Source organism: Papio anubis, chromosome 12, assembly GCF_008728515.1.
Source record: "Papio anubis isolate 15944 chromosome 12, Panubis1.0, whole genome shotgun sequence".
Lineage (NCBI taxonomy): Eukaryota > Metazoa > Chordata > Mammalia > Primates > Cercopithecidae > Papio > Papio anubis.
Genome location: NC_044987.1, coordinates 92375126 through 92399491, shown reverse-complemented (window position 1 = coordinate 92399491; position 24366 = coordinate 92375126). Strand labels below are relative to the sequence as shown.

The 24366-nt window shown below is 44.1% G+C and overlaps 1 protein-coding gene across 4 annotated transcripts in view; it reads right to left on the bottom strand.

Annotated features, from left to right (window-relative positions):
• TCP11L1 (t-complex 11 like 1) overlaps nucleotides 1-24366 on the bottom strand; it is a 53508-nt gene that overhangs the window by 19929 nt on the left and 9213 nt on the right. Inside the window, exons 3-10 of one of the 4 annotated variants that reach the window (XM_003910065.4) lie at nucleotides 19733-19865; nucleotides 17206-17326; nucleotides 16309-16529; nucleotides 15461-15597; nucleotides 12852-13048; nucleotides 8549-8730; nucleotides 5695-5867; nucleotides 1067-2135 (exon numbers count right to left, since the gene is read on the bottom strand). In XM_003910065.4, coding sequence (XP_003910114.1) covers nucleotides 1933-2135; nucleotides 5695-5867; nucleotides 8549-8730; nucleotides 12852-13048; nucleotides 15461-15597; nucleotides 16309-16529; nucleotides 17206-17326; nucleotides 19733-19865 — 1367 coding nt within the window. In that variant the 3' untranslated portion in view covers nucleotides 1067-1932. Of the gene's footprint in view, nucleotides 1-1066; nucleotides 2136-5694; nucleotides 5868-8548; nucleotides 8731-12851; nucleotides 13049-15460; nucleotides 15598-16308; nucleotides 16530-17205; nucleotides 17327-19732; nucleotides 19866-24366 lie in introns of those variants that run through there. The other 3 variants (XM_003910064.5, XM_017948505.3, XM_021925929.2) reach the window with 3 other exon arrangements.

The window sequence follows — 24366 nt, the reverse complement described above, 5'->3', positions numbered from 1 at the left end:
GTTTTGTTTTTTGTTTTATCACATCATTATAGATTAGAACCAACATCAGCTCTGATCTGCATACATGTAATTTCTACCTGAGTTTCTACAGCCAGATCCAAGTCCTTGTATAAACCCTGGGACCATCAGCAATCTCAAAAATCCTGAAAGCAGAATGTATTCTGACTCTTCTGGGTCTGATACCCTTCTCATGGAGTATCTGCTTTCCTCCCCATCAGTCCTACTGGAATACCTACCCAACTGCTTCTTCAAGTCTTCCTTGAAAACACAAAATCACTGCATTTCCTTACAAAGAAGGATCAGAGAAAACAGCTGCTTGCAGTAAAATGTAGTCCTTCCCCCTGGTTGTGTAGGAACGACTGCTAGCCTTCCTGGAGTCTTTCTGAAATGGCTTCCAAGTTTCTTTTCTTTTCTTTTTTTTTTTTTTTTTTTAAGACAGAGTCTCACTCTGTTGCCCAGGCTGGAATGTAGTGGTGCGATCTCAGCTCACTGCAGCCTCTGCCTCCCGAGTTCAAGCGATTCTCCTGCCTCAGCCTCCCAAGTAGCTGGGATTACAGGTGCGTGCCACCACACCCAGCTAATTTTTGTATTTTTAGTAGAGATGGGGCTTCACCATGTTGCCCAGGCTGGTCTCAAACTCCTGACCTCAGATGATCTGCCTGCCTCGGCCTCCCAAAGTGCTGGGATTATAGGCATGAGCCACCACGCCCGGCCAGCTTCTAAGTTTCTCTTAGCTTCCTGTCCAGAAGGCTTTAGGTGCCGATATTACTTGCTTTTCTGGCAGTTGGAGGTCATTCCAGTTTCATGGCTCTGCTTCTAATATAATGTCTCTGTCTAAAATGCACACATGCACGTGTACACTTTAAAAAAAAAAAAAACAAAAAACAGAACAGATCATCTATGCGACCCAAATCACTCACACTCAGAGGACATGTCAGGAATTCTGGTCACTGAAGTTCCTCGAAAAATAATGCTCAAACACCAGGGATTTTCTATGACTTCCTTATTTAGGAGATTCGTGAACTCAAGCTATTTTATCTGAAAACAGTTAAATCTAATTCCAGAATTTAATTCAATCAACACATCTGCGTATTGTCTCAGAGTCAATTTTTCAGTAAGAATTCCAGACATTTCTCTTCCTTTACAGTAAAGTATTTTTCAAAATATTTCCTCCTTGATTTTCAAGGCTTAAAAGTCAAATAATTTCCTTTCACTAGATCTCATAAGTCATAACTGCTCTCACCTAGATGCAGGAGTAATTTTGTATAAAATAACAAGCTTTTTAAAGTCCAATAACTCTGTATCTTTGGGGGACGGTTAAAAGAAAGAATGTTTAAATATTTTTAAAAAAAGTAAAAAAGAAAAAAGAGAGAGAGACAAATAACTCTCCTCTAGAAAAAAGGGCCTGGGAGCCCTGGCTAGGCCAGGCAGGGAGGAAGCAATAAATAGGGGGAGAAAATGGCAATAAGACGTTATGTAGCCCTTCTAACAAAACTACCCGGAGGGAGGGGTGAGGGACAAGGCTGTCCGAGGGAGGGCAGGAGGTGAGGCCATGGCTTGGTCTCTTTTGCACTTGGATGGCTGTCAGCTCAGCATGGGGCATCTGAAAGAACTACCCAGATTGCAGAAGAGCCTCCTTAGAAGGACATGATGGGGGAGGAGTGGAGACACAGCCGAGTGTTACCTATAAAACTCGAGAACAAAAAGCTTCTTTGATTTGTAAACTTGCACTCATAAATACAATCTCTCAAAATAGAATTCACTGGATTTTTCAACAAGTCTTTTCAACAGTGATACACAATATTCTTCCCTTTGGAATCGGTGCTGTTAAATAGACATGTACTATATAGCCATTTTCCAATGCAACATTAGAGTTGAGAACAGGTATTCTGCGGCTAGTGAGTAATACTGCTGCTGTAGGGTGCATACACGTTAGGATCGGACGAGGATCTTACTGAGGATTGCATCATAGTAGGGACAGAAGACCATCTTGTTATAGTTGACCAGGCGAGCAAATTTAATAGCAACTTCCTCCAGCTCTCTCTGAACTGGACTGAGTCCCCCAGGGACTGTGGGCAATGGCTTCTGATGACCCGAGGCAAGGTAGGTTTCTAAGAAGGTCAGGATTCGAGATTCTGAGACAAAAAAGAAAGTGGTCAGTTGTTTCTTGTCCTTCACTTTACAAACCTGACTGTGCCTCAGTTCTCAGCTTAACCATCACCTCTTAGGGGAAGTTGTCCCCGATCAATACTCCTAGACCAAATACCCACAACACCTTGCACGTCTGCACATTCATCCCATTTATAATGTTTTCTCTCCACTCTAGATGGTTAGTTTCATGAAGGTAAGAGCCATGCTCATCTTGTTCACCATGTCTCCTCAGCACTCAGCACAGTGCCCAGCATGAGACCCAGCTCCCAGGAGAAGCTCAAACACACTTGGAATGCAAGAATGAATCCATGAGTGGCCAGGTGCAGTGGCTCACGCCTGTAATGCCAGCACTTTGAGCACTTTGGGAGGTTGAGGTGGGTGGGTCACCTGAGGTCAAGAGTTCAAGACCAGCCTGGCCAATGTGGTGAAGCCCCGTCTCTACTAAAAATACAAAAATCAGCCAGGTGTGGTGGTGTGCACCTGTAGTCCCAGTTACTCGGGAGCCTGAGGCACGAGAATCACTTGAACCCAGGAGGTGGAGGTTGCAGTGAGCTGAGATCAGGCCACTGTACTCCAGCCTGGTGACAGAGCAAGACAATCACATAAAAAGGTGGAAAAATCAAGCAGGAATTACAGGTTCAAAATACAGGTTCAAAATTTTTCCTACTAAGCCTCCATGAAAGCAGCTCATGCTTCCTTCTCTGATGCCTGCATGGAAGTCGTGGGCATTTGTAAACTTGTCCTACTTGGAAGAATAATTTATGTTGATGCTTTCTTTTCTAGTCCATTCCCCTTCACAATGCTTTTGCACCCTTGTGTATCCTTATGAAAAAAGATTTGATCCAGTCACACTTCTTGCAGATTTTATCACAAAAACAATAGAGATATTTATATGGAACGGACTTTTTCAAGCTATATGCCTTGCCTCCTGCCTGGGGAATCCTCTCAGGTGCAAATAACTTATACCCTCCTGAGCCTCACAACACAGACAGAAACTGCTGACAGGACAAGACAGGGCCTTATCACCCTTATTATTATTATTATTTTTTCAAGACACGGTTTCATTCTGTCACCCAGGCTGCAGTGCAGTGGCACAATCTCAGCTCACTGCAACCTTGGCCTCCCGAGTTCAAGCGATTCTCCTCCCTCAGTCATCTCAGTAGCTGCGATTACAGGCGCATGCCACCATGCCCAGCTAATTTTTGTCTTACTAGTAGAGGCGGGGTTTCACCATGTTGCCCAGGCTGCTCTCGAACTCCTGACCTCAAGTGATCCATCCGCCTCAGCCTCCCAAAGTGCTGGGATTACAGGCATGAGCCGCCGCACCCAGCCCTATCACTCTTCTTCTTTCTTCTCCTTCTTTTTTTTTTTTTTTTTTTTTAAAGATGGAGTTTCCCTCTTGTCTCCCAAGCTGGAGCGCAATGGCGCAATCTCGGCTCACTGCAACCTCTGCCTCCCGGGTTCAAGTGATTCTCCTGCCTTAGCCTTGCAAGTAGCTGGGACTACAGGCACACGCCACCATGCCCAGCAAAGTTTTGTATTTTTCGTAGAGATGGGGTTTCACCATGTTGGCCAGGCTGCTCTCTAACTCCTGACCTCAGGTAATCTGCCCACCTTGGCCTCCCAAATGCTGGGATTACAGGCGTGGGTCATCACGCCTGGCCCTGTTCACCCTTATTCTTTTTTTTTTTTTTTTTGAGACAGAGTTTCGCTCTTGTTGCCCAGGCTGGAGCGCAATGGCACAATCTCGGCTCACCGCAACCTCCACCTCCCAAGTTCAAGCGATTCTCCTGCCTCAGCCTCGCAAGTAGCTAGGATTACAGGCATGCACCACCATGCCCAGTTAATTTTGTATTTTTAGTAAAGGCGGAGTTTCTCCATGTTGGTCAGACTGGTCTGGAACTCCCAACTTCAGGTGATCTGCCTGGCTCGGCCTCCCAAAGTGCTGGGATTACAGGCATGAGCCACCACGCTCAGCACCCTTATTCTTAAGTTAGTTTGGTTCTCTAAGGTTCCCAGGGCTGGCAGCCTCACCCAAGTAGAAATCTTTGTATTGTTCCTACCCAAAGACTGGTTTTTCTTTTCTTTCTTTCTTTCTTTTAGAAATAGGGTCTTTCTCTGTCACCCAGGCTAGAGTGCAGTGGTGAAATCATAGCTCACCGCAGCCTCAATCTCCTGGGCTCAAGTGATCCTCCTGCCTCAGCCTCCCGAGTAGCAAGGACTACAGATGCATGTCACTATCCTGGCTAATTATATATATTTTTAAAAATTGTTTTGTAGAGATGGGGGTCTCACTATGCTGCCCAGGTAGTCTCAAACTCCTGGTTTTAAGTGATCCTCCCAGTAAGGGCTGGTTTTCAATCTGTTGATAACTGGCTGTTACAAAACAACCCAGGCAGCAGGATGAGAAGCAACTTGCTGGCCACAGGTCTACTTACAGGTACTTTCCTGCCTCCCTACCAAGGTTGTGAGTATAAATCTTGACTGGGTGCAGTGGTTCATGCCTGTTAACCCCAGCACTTTGGGAGGCTGAGGCAGGCGGATCACTTGAGTCCAGGAATTTGACACCAGCCTGGCCAACATGGCAAAACCCTGTCTTTACAAAACATACAAAAAATTAGCCGGGTGTGGTGGTGCATGCTTGTAGTCCCAGCTACTTGGGAGTCTGATGTGGGAGGACTGCTTGAGCCTGGGAGGTGGAGTGCGGAGGTGCAGTGCAGTGAGCCGAGATCGCACCACTGCACTCCAGTCTGGAAGACAGAGTGAGACCTTGTCTCAAAAACAAACAAACAAAACTATATATTTACAGTATACAGCATGATGTTTTAAATATATGTATATACTATGAAATGATTAAATCAAGCTAATTAACAGAATTTTTCATAAAGCCATTGCTGTGATAACTAATAGCTAATATTACAGAATATTTTAAATGTTTTACAGAATATGCCTTAAAATATTTTAATACTTCAAGTTTATTATAAATTTTAAACAGCAATATCTTAATATTACCATTTTAACAGTTTTATTACATTTGATGTGTTAATAGTATTATATACTAATATTTAATAATATTTTAATTGTGTTTTTAAATAACATCTTCATTTTACTATTCAGCTCTTTTCGTAACAGCTCCTATTTATTGAGCACTTACTATGTGCTGCCAGGCACTATGGCAAGCACTTTACCTTTTCATCCCAGGCAGTCCCTGCAGCAACCTTGTAAGGTTGCTGCTCTTATTCCAGCTTTAGAGATGAGGAAACTCGAGTGTCAAGTTACACGCCCAAGTTGCACAGCAAGCCCTGGGACACTGCTTGTGAACCCAGGAGAGCGATTCCAAGGTCGCAGCCCTTCGAACAATGATGGCTGCCTGGTCCTGTGCCCATCTGTTGGGTGGCCCTGGTCTCTCTGTGGTGCTTCATTACACCATCTTCTCACCCATCAGCACCTTAACCCCAACTAAGCCCTCAGGTTTCTTCAGAGGAGACTGTCCTCCAGCCCCTCGGAGGGCATATCCCTGCTGCCTGCCTTCCCCAAACGTACCCATGATCCTGCGAATGGGGTCATCAGGGCTGGCCACGGCCTGGATCTGGCCCTTGAGCACGGTCTCCTTGTCCGTGGTGAAGGGGGAGGACCCACACAGGGAGAGGCAGCTGCTCACCTCCAGGCACACCTTCTCCCCGATGGTAGTGAGGACGTCCTTCAGATGGAAGGAGCTGGGGCAGAGGAGGGGAGAAAGGGCCTATAAGTAAAATACACCTCTAACCGGCTCCAACCGCCCACAACTGGGTGAGAAAGACAGCACCAATAACTGGATTTATGTGTTCAATGGACAATTTGTGACTCTTTTCCCTGCCACCTTACCTCGCAGGCTGTGCATACCTGACCAGGGGGACTTCTTTCTCTCCCTCTGCTAGAAAAGACAGTGGGAAGGGCAGGGGCTCTCAGAGTATACCAGGACCAACGACCCAAAGCACAACTTCCTGCTAGCCTCTCTGTGATAAAAATCAGCCTGGAATGACCTCAGAATATCTCGATATACCTCTGGAGGAATACACAAGAAAGCAAGCATTTGGTAGCTGTGGGACAAGAGGGAGAGAGAAACTTTTCGTTGGATGTCCTTTTGTACCTTTTGATTTTTGAAACATGCACACGTATTAACTACTTTTAAAAGAATAGAGTCCGGGCTCGGTGGCTCACGCCTATAATCCCAGAACTTTGGAAAGCCAAGGCAGATGGATCAGGAGTTCGAGGTCAGGAGTTCAAGACCAGCCTGGCCAACATGGTGAAATCCCATGTCTACTAAAAATACAAAAAGATTAGCTGGGCATGGTGGCAGGTGCCTGTAATCCCAGCTACTCTGGAGACTGTGGTAGGAGAATCACTTGAACCCAGGAGGTGGAGGTTGCAGTGAGCCGAGATCACGTCATTGCACTCCAGCCTCGGCAACAAGAGTGAAACTCTATCTCAAAAAAAAATTTTTTTTAATTAAAAAATTAAAAAAAAAAATAAAAGAATAAAGAAAAGTCAAATCCTAAAGTTAAAAAAAAAAAGAGTATCTGGATTCCCTGGGTCCCCCAGGTTCTCCCAGGGTGCCTGCAGGGAGCCCCCCTGCTGGCAGGCATGCTGTGAGAAGGTAACTGCCTCTGTTCTGGGTCTAGATCCTTTGTATGTAGAATTACTGGGGGGCGTGGGAGCAAGCCCCAGCACTCACCATTGGCACCAGTTCTGTGCCCACCCCTGGAGGGCCAGGGTGGATATGGGAGTGCAAGGCTGGGCTCCCAAGAAAGCCCTGACCTGGGTCCCTCCCTCAGCAGGAGCTTTGACAGAGTAGTTCTCCAGGCAGGGACCTAGGTGACAGCCCAGAGCTGCGCCTGTGCAAAGGCCTCAGGCTAGGCCCTCAGCCGAGCAAACAGTTTCCTGGCCTCTCAGCAAACTAGTTTGACTGTCAAAACTGTTGAACCCCTAGTCACAACACCTGGACATGCCCCACACTGCAATGAACATACCCATGCTTTGTGCAAATTCAGCAGTAAAATTTCTGCATTTTGTAAGGATGAGAATGTTTAGGGGGTACTTCCCTTGAAGAAGTCTCTGAACTGGACCTTGTCAGATAGAGCATTACTTAGAACCACTCAAAGATATTCTATAGGCTGGAAACCACAGAAGTCACCCAACATGACTCCATGGTAGGAGTGGTCATGAAGCCTGCACGCGTGCAGATGTGGACTCGTGCTGGGTAAGAAAATGGTGCATTACACTGAGCACAGAACACCTGCGGGGAACACGCAAGTGCAGAACACTTCAACCACATACATGCAGCTCTGCAGGAATACAGCTGGTTTCCCTCATGACCGTCCCATAGAGCTCTGCTTTTCACTGTTAGTTGGTTATGAAAGCAATTCAGTGGGTAGCAACCAATATTTTTTTAATGGAATAAGAATAGAGTAGAAAATATCAGGCTGCATTAAACATGGTTAGGGTCAGTTCCATTTTGAAGAGGTTCTCGTTTCTGTTACATGTGTGTTAAGTGTGTACTAGGTCACAACGGAAAATGAATTTCTTACTGCGGGTCCTAGTCACAAACATTTTTGTCCCAATTAATGTCTCTGGGTTTCAGTTTCCTCATAAGTTCCAGTAGGAGTTTAATACATTTGAATGGCTTTGGGAGAGGAATAAAGCACTCAACAAACATCAAACACAAGAACCTTGGAGGTCAGGAGACAAAGACAACCCCATTAAAGAAGGAAGGGGTCAGACAGCATTCTGTTCCCTGCGTAGGGAGAATAAATGAGTTGATGGCACTCAGCACTGGGCCAGGCCCCGGGAGGAGCACGCTAACAGGCAATGGAGGGCCACAGGACCCCTAAGCCCAGGATCTTCGACTCCTCAAGGCAAACAACCATTGATATCAGCACTCCTCACCCTGCCCATGGCCTACCCCCCTGCCCGAGCCACTTCTTCTCTCACCCCCTAAATGCTCCCTCACATCTACTATGCGCCCCATGCCAAAATTTAAACTTAAGAGCATAAATCTAATTACGTTCCCCCTCTTGCTTCAAACCCTTCAATGGCTCCCTACAGCTCTTAGGACAATAACCCAACTCCTCAGTGTGGCCTCTAAGGCCCTATAGGCTACTCGGTTAGTCACACACATTTTAAAGCCACTATCCTAGAGCTTTGCTAACCCTGCAGCAGATTCTAACTTTGACCCTATGACCCTGAATAAACTCTGCTGGGGTCTTCGCCAAGTGAACCAACTGAGACAGCAAGGTTTCTTCTCAGTTCCTAGAGAGTGGCCCTGGGGTCTGCCTTACAGTGGGAGACCCCTCTGGGAGACTCTAGTCGGCTTTCTGCCATCCACTGCCTCCCATCCATGCATGAAAGTTCCACTTACGGTAGGTGCATATCTGTTAGCAAAATCTTCACAATCATCTTGAGTTTCTCAGCAAAGTCGGCCTGGCTGGAAATTCCTGGGGCTGCCATGCTGAAGGTGATCAGCAACACAGCCCCCAGAACGGTCAGTTGTTCCAGCTGCAACTGGAGCTCGTGGAAGCGAGACTGGTCCATTAAAACTGTCTGTAATGAACAGAAGAGGCCATCGCTGAGCTGCAGGTCCAGGCTAGCAAGCAGAGGGCAGGAGCGCCACAGCCCCCACACCTGCCTCTGCAGCTTCCCTCAGGGTTTGCGCTGGTGTGTCAGAGCTTTGAGGAAGTCTGGTGTGAAATAACCCCTCCATCTCAGAGTCATTCCTCCTGAGCAAGGACGCAGTATAGCATCCTCACTAAGAACACATACAGGCCTGGGTGTAAAGCCAGGCTCCACACTTAATAGCATGACCTCCCTGGCTGGCCACGGTGGCTCACACCTGTAATCCCAGCACTTTGGGAGGACTAGGTGGGCAGATCACCTGAGGTCAGGAGTTCAACACCAGCCTGACCAACATGGTGAAACCCCATCTATACTAAAAATACAAAACTAGCCGGGTGTGGTGGCGCATGTCTGTAATCCCAGCTACTCGAGAGGATGAAGCAGGAGAATCTCTTGAACCCAGGAAGCAGAGGTTGCAGAGAGCTGAGACTGCACCACTGTACTTCAGACTGGGCAACAAAAGTGAAACTCCATCTCAAAAAAAAAAAAAAAAAAAGAAATCATGACCTCATGCAAGCATCGCCAACTTTGTCAGGCCTCTGCAGAATGGGGACTCCCAAATCACAGGGCTGTTTTAAAGCTGAAGAAAGATGCTACATATAAAGTGGCTGGCAGAGCCAGCGCTCGATAAATAAAAGTGATACCTATTGTTGGGAAGAAAAGTATAATGAGGTACAGACCTAGGGTCACCAACTCCTCCCAGTTTGTCTGGGACTGTCCCAGTTTTCAAATGGAAATTCCCAAGTCCTGTAAACCCCCACTCGGTCCCTAGCAAACTAGGACAGCTAGTCATCCTGTACAGAGCAATGGAAGGCCAGGTGCAGTGGTGGGTGCCTGCAGTCCCAACTACTGGGAGGCTCAGGCAGGAGGATCGCTGAGGCCAGAAGTTCGATGCTGCAGTGCACTATGATTATGCCTGTGAATAGCCACTACACTGCAGCTTCGACAACAGAGTGAGACTCCATCTTAAAACAACAACAAAAATCCCAGAGCGATGGAAGGGAGGAGTGTCTTGCGGGCAGAGCCTACACTTACTCACCTTGGTACCCACTCAGCACCCAGCACAAAGGAAGCTTGTAAAAACTGGCAAATAAATAGAGAGGAAGAGAAAAAACAGGAAGCACAGAGAGTAGAAGTGACAGAGAACAACCTAAAGCCTCCCGGAAAGCAAGCGTGTTCCCACGACTGCCTCCCCCATGTTAAAGGGAGCCCTGGGTCCTACCATGCCAGCGATTCTGCCCGTGTAGGTGAGGGAAGGAGAAGGGAAAGGCTGAGCAGATGGGTGTCTGATCTGAGAGAGTTTACAGGCTCATCGAATGGACTCTAAGGACCTTTCTCGCTGTCAGAAACAGATGTGCCAAATCAAGACATGAACAATGTGGGGTCACAGCCAAGAAGTAAAAACTCTGAGGATTGAGAATCTTCTGCTGCTACAAATACAATCCCAAGGACTCATCGTCAGCCTGTTTTCTGAGTTCACATGGCTTTGTGGCTTCCCAACAGTCCGCAGGATGTGAGTTTAGGATGCAGATTGCCAAGGATCAATTCCTGGAGTAGACAGCTGTCCCCAGGGACCATCACCATCTTCCCCACAGCGTTTCTTTTCTTTCTTTCTTTTTTTTTAATTTTTATTTTTTTAACAAGAGAGGGTTTATTCATAAGACTGCCAAGTGAGGAGTCTGGAGAACAGGTCTCACATCCTCCTTTCCATAGAGAGAGCTTAGGGATATTTATGGGATGAAGAAGCAGGGGTATCTAAGGCTTGGGGAAGATGATCAGCGGTAGGGAAAAGGGAGGTATTGGATGGTCTCCCACAGCTATTTTTAAACAGAAATGTCAGGCTAAGAACTTCCCTCCAGAAGAGAACATGCCACAGTTCAAAGGGAACATTTTCTCATCTCCAATTTGACATTCTCTTTAGAGCTTCCTCCAGCACAAAACAGGGAACTCAGAAGCAAGAGGCGAAATCTTAAGCTCACAACTTCTTGAAAGGAAAAATAAGGAACTTACAAGAAAGATATTTAGAGAAGTAGCTGAATCTGAGGCTAGTGATAAGAAACTCATATACCCCCCCAAAAAGAGGAGGGAGTCTACATAACAGAACAGCTATTTAGAGAAACACTGGGGGAATCCCTTCTCAGTCATCTTCTTAAAGAAGTCCTGCAGTTAGAAGTATGTATTGTGAAAGACATAAAAGGAAAAAATATTGTTCAGCATGGAAGGGGAAAAAGTTTCTTTAGATAAAGCTGTGAACAACCACACCTCTGTTGTGGTTTCTATCAAGATGAGCAAAAACAGGAGAAAAGTGCAGCAGCACAGATTGGAGCCTCGTACATTGCTGGTGGGATTGTAAAATGATGCAGCCGCTTTGGAAATCAGTTTGGCAGTTCCTCAAAATGTTAAACTTAAGAGTCACCATGTAACCCAGCAATTCTAATCCTAGGTACGTAACCAAGAGAGGTAAAAACATATGTCCATGCAAAAACTTGTACTAGAATATTCACATAAGCATAATTTATAAAACCAACCCAAATGTTTGTCAACTGATGAATGAATAAACAAAATGTGGTATATCCATACAGAAAAATACATTATTCAGCCTAAAAAAGAAAGGAGGGCTGGGCGTGGTAGCTCATGCCTGTAATCCCAACACTGGGAGGCCAAGGAGGGAGGATCACTTGAGGCCAGGAGTTTAAGATCTGCCTGAGTAACATAGCGAGACCCCTGTCTCTACAAAAAACACATTTAAAAATTAGCTGGGTGTGGTGGTACACTCTTATAGTCCTAGCTACCCAGGAGGCTGAGGCAGGAGGATCACCTGAGCCCCGAAATTCAAAGTTACAGTGAGCTATTGTACCACCTAGCCTGAGCAATACAATGAGACCCTGTCTCTAAAATTTAAAAAAAACGTAAAACTCAGAAAGGGAACACTGACACATACTACAACATAAATGAACCTTGAAGACATTATGCTAAGTAAAATAAGCCAGACCCAAAAGGACAGAGATTGTATAATTCCATTCATATGAGGTATCTGGATTAGTCCAATTCATAGAGACTCAAAATAGAATGGTGGGTGCCAGGGGCCAGAGGGCAGGGGCAATGGAAATTACTGTTTGGTGTGTTTGGTGGGAAGACAGTTTCACAGAAGGAAAAATGAAAATGTTCTGGAGACGGCTGGTGGCAATGGTTGCACAACAATGTGAATGCACTTAATGCCACTGAACTGGAAAACTAGAAATGGTTAAAATGGTAAATTTTATGTTATGTGTATTTTACCACAACAAAGAAAAAAACACAGTGGAAAAGAGGACGAGAGTACTGTTATATATGCTACAACAAGAAAAAACATTGGGGAAAGAAGCCAGGCACAAAAGCTGATAGTGTATGATTTCATTTAAATAAAATGTCCAGGATAGGCAAATCCATAGAGACAGAAAGCAGATTTGTGGCTTCAGGGGTTGGAGGGAGGGGGAAAGGGCAGTGACTGCTAATGGGTGCAGTGTTTCTATTGGAGGTGATGAAAATGTTCTCAATTAAACAGTCGTAATGGATGCATAACTCTGTGACTATACTAAAAAACACTGAGTTGTACACTTTAAAAGGGAGAATTTTCTGGTACATGAATTATATCAGAATAAAGCTATTCTTTTTATTTTTTATTTTATTTATTTATTTATTTATTTTTATTTTTTGAGACAGAGTCTCGCTCTGTCGCCCAGGCTGGAGTGCAGGGGCACAATCTCGGCTCACCACAACCTCCACCTCCCAGGTTTAAGCAATTCTCTGCCTCAGCCTCCCAAGTAGCTGGGGCTACAGGCCCTGCCACCACGCCCAGCTAATTTTTTTGTATTTTTAGTACAGAGAGGGTGTCACCATGTTGCCCAGGCAGGTCTCAAACTCCTGACCTCAAGCAATCTGCCTGCCTCTGCCTCCCAAAGTGCTGGGATTACAGGAGTGAGCCACCGTGCCTGCCCAGAGCTATTCTTTTTAAAAAGTTCAGCAGCACAAAAACAAATATGAGTAGTGAGATGGCTCAGGAGACCTACTTCGGGGAACGGCCTCTGGAGGTGGTCCCACTTCAGAAGCTTCAGATAAGCGTAATTCTGGACAGCAACAGGGCTCAGCCTGGGCATGTCCCCAGAGCCAGCAGCTGCTCCCCCAACTGGCAGGGCGTGTTTATACTTCTGAGTCATAAGGTCCTCTGAGGCTTCTTCCAGCCACTGGGTGACAAAGTCCAGGGAATCTGTGAAAAACAAAGCTGCATACATTATCTTGACACCGAGAAGTGATGCTTCTCGGAATTACTTAAGGGACAATCGATGTCCTGGCGGAGTGATAAAGTAGAAAGTATGAACTTCAGAATCAAATAAAACTTGGATCAAATCATAGTAGTGCCAATGACTAACTGAGGGATCTCAGCCAAGTCATAATGTATCTTGAGTTTCAGATGCCTGATGTAGGGAAATTCACAACACCCACCTCACAGGCTGTTGTGAGGATTAAACAAGATAATGAATAAGCCATGCATGGTGGCTCATGCCTGTAATCCCAGCACTTTGGGGGGCTGAGGTGGTTAGACTGCTTGAGCCCAGGAGTTCAAGACCAGCCTAGGCAATGTGGCAAGGCCCTGTCTCTACAAAAGATACAAAAGTTAGCCGGGTGTGGTGGCACGTGCCTGTAGCCCCAGCTAGTTGGGAGGCTGAGGCAGGAGAATCACTTGAACCCCAGAGGTTGAAGTTGCAGTGAGTGGTGACATTACACCACTATACTCCAGCCTGGGTGACAGAGCTAGACCGTCTAAAGTAATAATAATAATAACGAATATATGACACCTAGCCAAGCCTTGCCACTCACCCGGTATTTAACAAACCTTCCTTCCTTTCTCTCCCATCCTGACCACTGCATAAGATGGGCCCCAAGCGACTCCAGCTCTAGAGACGGATGGGATGAGACACCGGCTAGAGTTTCCCTGTGTAAAGTATCCTCTACACTGACGATGAGGCTTTTCCTTGTTTAGATCTTAACCTTGTATCAGTCTGGCTTCCTTTCCACCTGGGGGAAGTGAACTCTGTCTCTGTCAGGGAAGCCCCTTCTGGCTTTCAGCAGCCCTCGTGCACCCCTGCTTTTCTAAGCTAAGTAATGCAGCGGGCACTCTGAGGGACAGAGAGCTGGCGGATCTTGCACATCATCTGATAAAAGCTGCGCCTGTCAGGTCCCAGGAGGTGCGGCAGCTCTGTCAGCGGAGGCTTCCTGCTTCCTTAAAACCAAGTGGACGGCCAAGGTCACAGCGGTGGTCTGCTCTTCACTGGGGCAGGGGGATGTAGCTCCAGTTTGCCCTGAGCTCTTGGTCCTGACTGCTGGGCCATCTGGCTTCACCCTCTCTTCTGCAGACAGCATTCTCTATAACCCGCAAGCTTTGGGAAACCCGGGCTTTCATGAAAGTTGTGAGTTAAGTGCTAGATGCAGGCACTGTAGCTGCTTCCACCCTACCAGTGAGTCCTCCACTGCACCCCAGCTTCCAAGGCCAGGCCTTAATATTAAGGCTCTTCGGTCTACAAAACTCTGCCCAGCAGAGGTTGTGGTGAGCAGAGATCATGCCACTGCACTCCAGCCCGGGTGACAGAGCGAGGAGACTCCATCTCAAAAAATATATACATATATATCTTCCCAGTACTCTCACAACACTGGTGAGAGTGTGAGCTTGTGGTCAATCCATTCTGGTCAAAAATCTCTCAAAACCTGTTTCCAACATCTGTAAAATGGGGTTTAAAAAAAAGGTGCCTGGCTCATCAGCTTACTGTGTGAGGATTACATATGATCATGCACATCCAGCCCTTGGCACAAGCCTGGCACTCAGTAAATATTACCAAACTTCTTCTACTTCTGCCCCTACCCTGCCCTTTCCCAACTTCCCCTGGCCCCAGCACCACCTCAGACTTCTCTGCCTGGGGCTGGATGAATCAACTGCGTGGGGCATTCACTTAACTAATCTGGTCCGGCAACCAAACCAACCCAGAGACTGCTGTTTTCATCTCGTCGTCAGCAAAATTAGAGGCCAAACGGAATTCATCATACATTGAATCTGAAGACTGCAATTTACCCAGAATGTCAGCTAGCAATGCAGAGACCATAAAAAGCACCCTAGAAATACAATACAGTTTTACATTCTGATAGTCGTCTGTTTTCTGCAGTCATCGGAGAGGTTCATAAAAATGAGACTCTTCCTGGGTATGAAACAAGAAGATTTATGCATCCAGAACAAAAGCAAAGTTAAATTTCCTGCTATGCCACACAGGGAGAAGAAAAGTAAATTAACATTCACAGGACGTCTGTCATGTTTTCAAAAATCAAGACCAAGAATGTATTTTATTTCAAACCGGTGCTTTCATTAAAAAAATTTATAATTTAGGACTTCATTGTTTTTAATTTCTATTCTCATAGCCTACTCACATTCCTTTTGCTTGTCACGTTTTCTTTTCAATGCTTAACAACTCTAGATGTAGTCCTAACATTTTGTGCTTTTCCTTCTTCGAATTAGACTATTCTCATACTAAATTTTAGTTTTGTTCTGAACATAATATTATGCAACAAGCTATGGCAGCTAAAATGAAAAACCACAGACAACAAAAAAAGTACCACAAAATATTAAACATACTTGGTTGCCTCTCCAAAATCTCTTGAAACTTCTTCCTTTCGTATTCAACTGACTGCTGCATGAGATGAGGCCTGATGCTACTGATAGCAAAGTTGGCCATGTCCACTTTCATGAGGTCCAACACAGAAAAAATTTCTCTGAAAGAAAAAAGGATTTAGAACCAAACACTTGCAAAGTAAACATAGTATTAAAGGAAAAGAGGACCAGACGCATGGCTCACGCCTGTAATCTCAACACTTTGGGAGTCCAAGGCGGGAGGACTGCTTGAGCCCAGGAGTTCCAGACCAGCCTGGGCAGCACAGCAAATGTGACAACACGATAAAAACTGATGGATCCACATGAAGGGTCTGTGAGTGTTGATTGTACTGTTTTTGTAACTTTTCTGTAGGTTTGGAATTTTTCAAAAGAAAATGTTGTTTTCTTTTTCAAAAAAAAAACTTTTTTGCTTTTTTTTCTTAATCCATGAGTACCAAGACTTCAGGAAGTTTAAGTTGAAAATAGCTCTGGTCTGGACACAGTGGCTCACGCCTGTAATCTCAGCACTTTGGGAGGCCAAGGCAGCCAATCACCTGAGGTCAGGAGTTCAAGACTAGCCTGACCAACATCGTGAAACACCATCTCTACCAAAAATTAGCCGGGCATGGCGGTGCGTGCCTGTAATCCCAGCTACTCAGGAGGCTGAGGCATGAGAACTGCTTGAACCCAGAAGGTGGAGGTTGCAGTGAGCCAAGGTCACGCCATTGTACTCCAGCCTAGGCAACAGAGTGAGACTCCATCTCAAAAAAAAAAAAAAAAAGAAAATGCCTCTGAATTGTAGTTGCCAGAGTATGATTAACATATTTCCATACCTGAAAAGGGGCACTATTTCCTTAATGTCCTTTAGTTTCTTAACTTCCTCATCTCGAGCAGGTGCACACAGTGTCCCCATCATGCCAATAATGAATTCTGCCAGTTTGGAAATGTCTAGGGCCCCATTCTCTGCTTCCTGCTTTATCAGATCCAGATCCAAGACTTCTGTTATCTGGTTTCTCAGTCTAGTATGACCAGGCAGCAAGAAAGATAAGAGAGTCTACAAGAGAACACAGTTACGTTTAATCAAAATTCCTTAGACATCATTTCTAATTATATGCAATTTATAACTATCCAAATAAGGGCTTACCAATTGCTATGTAATATTGCACATCTTTTACCTCTTATTCAACAAACCTACAGAAAAACATGCTTACAAATCATTTACAATAGCTACTCAAGCTTTCATTTAAGCTCTACGTAGCAATTAAATGGATAGAAAAAAAACTGTTAATGGTGAAAAAAGAAAAGCATGTTTAGTAATGTGAGCCTGTGAGCCAACCACAGATGACAATTTCCATGCATACATTTCTTCTTTGATGCTATTGCTAAAGGCACTGCAAAAAGTCCCTCCACCTAAAGCTTTCTTGATCCCAAAGGCTGAGTCACTTTTTGGCCATTATAAATGGAATGTGTCCACATCTATTAAAACTTATAAATAATCTAGATTTTGTGAAATAACTTTGTTGTCTTTAATGCCTTCAGGTTATCATGGTTTGCTTAAAACTTTTTTTAAAAAAGGGCATTAAGCCAAAAACACTCTTGATCCACCTTTTGGCAAGTAATTTAACTTCTTGATCCTTCAATTTCTTTAAAGACTTCTGGTGGTGACACAAGAAGTTGAATACACACTCCTAACACACCAGAAAAGCATCACAATTCACTCTTTGCCTCACCTCTTTGATTTCTCCTACAAGTTTGATAGCATGGTCATACGCTGGGGGGTCTTCACTTAGCTGTGCACTCAAGCAATCCCAAAACGCTTTATGTACAATCTCCTTTACTCTCTTCTTCAAGCTGGGGCAGTGAAAAAAACAAACAAAAGGGCAAAAACCAAAATATTTGAGTTTCAAATCACTTTCAAAAGCACAAATAATATGGGTTTAGGGTAAGATCAATCCCAGTGATTTGGATCAAGGAAAGATTTCCCAGGCATACTTCAACTGATGGCATACTTTATTTTAAAAGTTAGTGATTTTTGGCAATAAGCATCTAATTGGAAAGAATCGCTCTCAACTAACTGGACAGCCAACATTAATCCAAGTAACAGCATATGACAGTGCCATATAATAAGAATATTGAAAAGTCCAAAGCTGTTAATTTTAGTTCCCTGTTACTAGCAAGTTTCTTAAGATGTTTATAATTAGGTAGTCTAAGATAACAATTTAGGCTGGGCGTTGTGACTTACGCCTGTAATCCCAGCACTTTGGGAGGCCGAGGCAGGCAGATCACCTGAGGTGAGGAGTTCGAGATCAGCCTGGCCAGAGGTTGCAGTGAGCCGAGATAGTGCCACTACACTCCAGCCTGGACAACAGAGCGAGACTCTGTCTCAAAAAAATAAAATAATAATAATAAGATAACAATTCAGTATGTAGTAGGTTGAAGGATTTTATTTCCTAAAAATATCATATTCCCATGTGATATATGGGACAATTGCTTAACTAGGTACCAAACTATAACAACTTACATATACATCACAACGTTTCATTAAAACCAGTATTGGCCAGGCATGGTGGTCCACGCCTGTAATCCCAGCATTTTGGGAGGCCAAGGCGGGAGGATCACCTGAGGTCAGGAGTTCAAGACCAGCCTGGCCAACACGGTGAAATACTACCTCTACTAAAAATACAAAAATTAGCCGGGCATGGTGGCGTGTGCTTTATAGTCCCAACTACTCAGGGGGCTGAGGCAGGAGAATTGCTTGAACCTGGGTAGTGGAGGCTGCAGTAAGCTGAGAATGCACCACTGCACTCCAGCCTGGGCAACAGAGCAAGACTCCGTCTCAAAAAACAACAACAACGGCCAGTGCAGTGGCTCATGCCTGTAGTCCCAGCACTTTGGGAGGCTGAGGCGGGTGGATCACGAGGTCAGGAGTTTGAGACCAGCCTGATCAACACGGTGAAACCCCGTCTCTACTAAAAATACAAAAATTAGCTGGGCATGGTGGTACATGCCTGTAATGCCAGCTACTCAGGAGGCTAAGGTAGGAGAATCGCTTGAACCTGCAAGCCGGAGGTTGCAGTGAGCCAAGATCATGCCACTGCACTCCAGCCTGGGCAACAGAGCGAGACTCCATCTCAAACAACAACAACAACAACAACAACAACAACAAAATGTCTTTCTGTCATGAGCACAAAACAAGCAATTCTTCATTATTAAATGCAAAAAAGTACTATCTCTGCAGATATAAGAAATATCTGTGAAGTCAAATTTAGAAGCTTCCTACGGAAGACACTTGCCAGCACAGCAGCCATTCCTCCTCCTTTTGTGAATAGAATCCCACTGTTTTTCAGGGCAACAATATACTCTGCCTATGACAATAAATCATGACTGATCTAACAAGCCCATCACAGTTCATTCCCTTTTACCTGACTTAAGCGTTCCAGGTTCACTTATAGCAAGGGTAGCATGTTACGAAATTCTGATTAACAAAGTGTCAGCAGATGTCTCTTTCACGACTCCAGGGGAAGATGTTCCTCTCTAACAAAAGGAGAGCCCTAATCCTCCCAACCTTTTCCCTCTTGCCCAGAAGGCTGATGTATGATGGGATGTTTGGAGCTGCAGCATTCATCCTGCAACCAGGAGGACAGGCCAAGAGACTCTCAGGCACCATCCAGAATCCTGACTTCAGTGAGTTGCTGACAGAAGGGCACTTGCACACATATTTCCTTGATTCTAAAACAAACTCCCCCACCCCCCAATATTTTAATCTCTCAGAAACTTGGATCTTTCTTAAAATCAATGGCATTTTTATAATTATAATGGGAAGTGTTTCCTCTTTCTTATGACAGCACATTTTTAAAAGGGGCACCTTACAATCAATAGAGTTTTTGATTCAATAAAAAAATAGTTAAGTGCCAGGCACTAGGGACACTGAGAATAACCCACAGTCTTCGCCTGTGCAACAAAACCAAAGACTATAGTGCAGTGTGATAGTTTCAAAGAAGAGTGAATGAAACAAGGCAATGAAAACACAAGATGAGGAAGCTAGATCCTACTGAGTAGGGAGACTTTCACAAAACATTTTTAGACCTTTTATTTGATTTTTGAAGAACTGGTGTTCCTTGTTTAGGAATATTTTTTAGCAATAATGTACAAAAGGAAAAATATGTCCGAATATATTGGTATCAACTGAAGGAAACATTTCCAAAACTGGGAAATGGCAGTGCTCTACTAAGCAAGATAACTTAGCAACCACCTTACCTGTTTTCCGGTAATTCAACTGGTTTAATCTGAAAGTCTCCATTTACTACAATTTCATGGGCTAGAGCCATGTTGGTGACGCCTCTCGCTGTCTCTAGAAGTTCTTCTACTGTCACAAAGCGAGGAGGACTAGCTGTAACAGAAACTCACTGTAAGAGATTTGCTTCTCCAGATTCAAATTTCTATTAAAATAAGAAGACAGTGGTTCTGATACTGGACAATAATTTCAGTTATTGCCTCTATTAAAATGTTTGTTCTGAGGCCGGGCGTGGTGGCTCAAGCCTGTAATCCCAGCACTTTGGGAGGCCAAGACGGGTGGATCACGAGGTCAGGAGATCGAGACCATCCTGGCTAACACGGTGAAACCCCGTCTCTACTAAAAAATACAAAAAACTAGCCGGGTGAGTTGGCGGGTGCCTGTAATCCCAGCTACTCGGGAGGCTGCGGCAGGAGAATGGCGTAAACCCAGGAGGCGGAGCTTGCAGTGAGCTGAGATCCGGCCACTGCACTCCAAGCCCGAACGACAGAGCGAGACTCCGTCTCAAAAAAAAAAAAAAAAAAAAAAAAAAAAAAAGTTTGTTCTGGCATTTTCAAACAGCAACAGAATGTTACTTCATATTCATGTTTTAACCCTTGAATCCTAAAAGCAGAGATCATCTATTAATACTCAAAACATCTGGTTTTCACTAAGACTGGTCAAATGAAAATAATTACAGTAAATTGAAACTTAGGAAAACTTAAGTTACAGATGATCATCTGTCCCATAAGCTGAGGGTTTATTTTCTAATCTTTCTGCCTCCTGTCTACCCTAAAAAAAAAAAAAAAAAAAAAAAAAAAAAGACACCAGATTTAGGATCTTCTCTTTTGCTCCCATTAGCAGTTTACTTTTGCACTACCACTAACACTGCCACAAATGAATCTCCCCAAATTAACATAGCATCAAGGCATCAATCACAGTGGTTCACACCTGTAATGCTAGCACTTTGGGAGGCCGAGGCAAGAGGATCATTTGAGGCCAGGAGTTGGAGACCAGCCTGGGCACCATAGTGAGACCTTGTCTCTTCAAAAAAAAATGTAAAACTAACCGGGCATGGTGGTGCATGCCTGTAGTCCCAGCTACTCAGGAAGTTGAGGCTGGAGGATCACTTGAACCTGCATGCTATGATCATGTCACTGCACTCAAGCCTGGGCAACAGAGCAAGACTCTGTCTCAAAAAAAATAAAAATAAAAAGTTGTAAAAAATTAAAATAGCATCAAGTCCTTTAGGGTGCCGACGGTGCTGTTTAAACAATGCTAAAACCACTATCTTGTACAGGATACTGTGACAGAATATGACAGCTCTGCAGTGGTCAATGGACAGATCAAAAGATGTGTGACACAAGAATTTTCTAGAATGCTGATCCAGTTAACCAAAAACTTTGAAAAAGAGCCATCTCTGATTTCTCTCTTTCCCCTGCTCTTTTATCCACGTCCTGTAGATTTTACCTCTGTATCGACTGCTGCAACGGCCTCAAAATTTGTGTCCATCTTCTCTCTTTTGATAAAGCTTAAGACTGATCGTTCAAAAAGAAGGTTCTAAACCAAGGAACAAAGGGGAATTCTTACTCTTAAAAGCCTATGATAAGGCCAGGCTCATGCCTGTAATCCCAGCACTTTGGGAGGTCGAGGCAGGTGGACCACCTGAGGTCTGGAGTTCGAGACCCAACTGGCCAACATGGGAAAACATCGTCTCTACTAAAAATACAAAAATTAGCGGGGCATGGTGGTGCACACCTGTAATCCCAGCTCTTTGGGAGGCTGAGGCGAAAGGATCGCTTGAACCTGGGAGGTAGAGGTTGCAATGGGTGGAGATCACACCATTGCACTCCAGCCTAGGTGACAGAGCAAGACTCTGTTTCAAAAAAAAAATTAAAAAAAAAAAAGTCTCTGATAGCAATTCTCAACCTTTAGCCTACACTGGAGTCAGAGGGAGGACTTGTGAAAACAGAATGCTGGGCCCACTTCTCAGGGTTTCTGATTTAGCAGGTCTGGAGCAGGGCCAAAGAATCTGCATTTTTTTATTTTTCTATTTTTTTTGAGATACAGGATCTTACTGTCTCACCAGCAGGAATGCAGTCACACAATCATGGCTCACCCCAGCCTCAACCTCTCATGCTCAAGCCATCTTCCCACCTCAGCCTCCCGAGTAGCTGGGACTATAGGCACGTCTGGTTATTTTTTGTATTTTTTTAGAGACAAGTTTCGCCATGTTGCCCAGGCTAGTCTCAAACTCCTGAGCTTAAGTAAGTGATCCACCTGCCTTGGCCTCCCAAAGTGCTGGCATTACAGGTATAAGCCACAGCACCCGACCTAGAATCTGTGTTTCTAACAAGTCTCCAGTTGATGCTGATGGCTCCAAACACCACAGTTTTGAGACACCACAGTTTTGAGAAGTACTTGCCTAGAAGATGAATATATTAATTTTATGTGATAGTGATAACATCTGGCCTTAAAATTAGATAAGTAACGTCACTGGTTTGCCCAGGTTTGTTATAAAAGATCTTCTTAGGCTGGTGAAAAGTTATTTTCCTTCTTTTTTATTTTGCTCATCAAAGAAAGGAAAAAAAAAAAAAAGGAACCAAATGAAAGAGCTGGTCATACCCTGTCTGGTAAAAATCTTTATTTGGTCACAAGGGGAAGTTGGGAAAACTCAAAATTCTTCCTCACAACATTCTCAGCATTTCCAGAGAATATGAATAAGAATACAGAATAAATAAATCTGGTTTTGTGGATATTGCTAAAACATAATAAATATTCAAAATCAAAGCCCAATATATCTTTTCAATTAAAAAAAATTTTTTTTTAACTTTTAAGTTCAGGGGTACATGTGCAGATTTGTTACACAGGTAATCTCGTGTCACAGGGGCTTGTTATGGAGATTATTTTGTCACCCAGTTATTAAGTCTAGTCCTCATTATTTTTCTTGATCCTCTCCCTTCTCCCACTCTCCAGTAGACACCAGCGTCTGTTGTTCCCCTCTATGTGTATATTATTAAGATGTCGATTTTCCCCAAATCAATCTATTGGTTAAATGCAATCCCAATCAGAAGGCTTTTTTGTTGAAACTGACAAACTAATTCTAAAATTTATATGGAAATATAAAAAACCTCGAAAAGCCAAAACTATTTTGAACAAGAAAAATAAAGTTAGAGGACTGACACTGATTTCAAGACTTATTATAAAACTATAATAATCAAGACAGTGTATTTTTAGCATAAGGATATATAGAAATTCAGGGCAGAATATCCAGAAATAGACTGATATACACACACACATATGTATATATGTGGTCAACAGACAAAGATAGGTTGGGCATGGTGGCTCATGTACTTTGGGAGGCTGAAGCAGGTTGATTGCTTGAGGCCAGGAGTTCGAGACCAGCCTGGACAATATGGTAAAACCCTGTCTCTACTAAAAATCATTTAAGTACAGGAGACAGAGGTTGCAGTGAGCCAAGATTGTGCCACTGCCCTCCAGTCTGGGTGATAGAGCAATACTCTGTCTCAATCAAATGGTGCTACAACAATTAAGCATCTATATGTAAAAGAATTACTCTATCACGCCTGTAATCCCAGCACTTTGAGAGGCCGAGGCAGGCAGATCACGAGGTCAGGAGATCGAGACCATCCTGGCTAACATGATGAAACCCTGTCTCTACTACAAATACAAAAAATTAGCCAGGCATGGTGGCGGGCGCCTGTAGTCCCAGCTACTTCGGAGGCTGAGGCAGGAGAATGGTGTGAACCCAGGAGGCCAAGCCTGAAGCGAGCTGAGATCACACCACTGCACTCCATCTGGCTTTGTGGATATTGCTAAATATAATAAATATCCAAGCAAGACTCCATCTCAAAAAGAAAAAAAAAAATTAATTACTCTAGATCCTTCTCTCACATGGTAAACAAAAAGGAACTCAAAATGGATTGCAGAGCCGGGCAAGGTGACTCATGCCTGTAATCCCAGCCCTTTGGGAGGCCAAGGCGCAAAAATTGCTTGAGGCCAGGAATTTGAGAACAGCCTGGGCAACATGGCGAAACCCCATCTCTACAAAAAATACAAAAATTAGCCAGGTGTGGTGGCATGCGCCTGTAGTCTCAGCTACTCAGGAGGCTGAGGCAGGAAGACGGCTTAAGCCCAGGAGGCGGAAGTTGCAGTGAGCCATGATCCCGCCACAGCACTCCAGCTTAGGTGACAGATAGAGACCTTGTCTCAAAAAGAAAAACAAAAGAATCACAGACAAAAATCTTTGTGATCTTGGATTAGGTAAAGATTTCTTAGATAGGATACAAAAAGCTCAACCTACAAAATAAAAAATGGATAATTTGGATTTTATCAAAATTTAAAGTGTACACTCCATGACAGACTCTATTAAGAAAATAAAAAGGTTTTTTTTTGTTGTTGTTTGTTTTTTGAAACAGGGTCTTATTCTGTTGCCCAAACTCGAGAGTGATCATAGCTCACTGTGGCCTCAACCTCCCGAGTAGCTGGGACTATAGGAGCACGCCTGGCTCAGTAGGGATTTGCTGTATGTATATATATGTATAAATATATGCTTATTTTTAAATTATTTCTGTTCCTAGTTATCAGAAAATGAAAC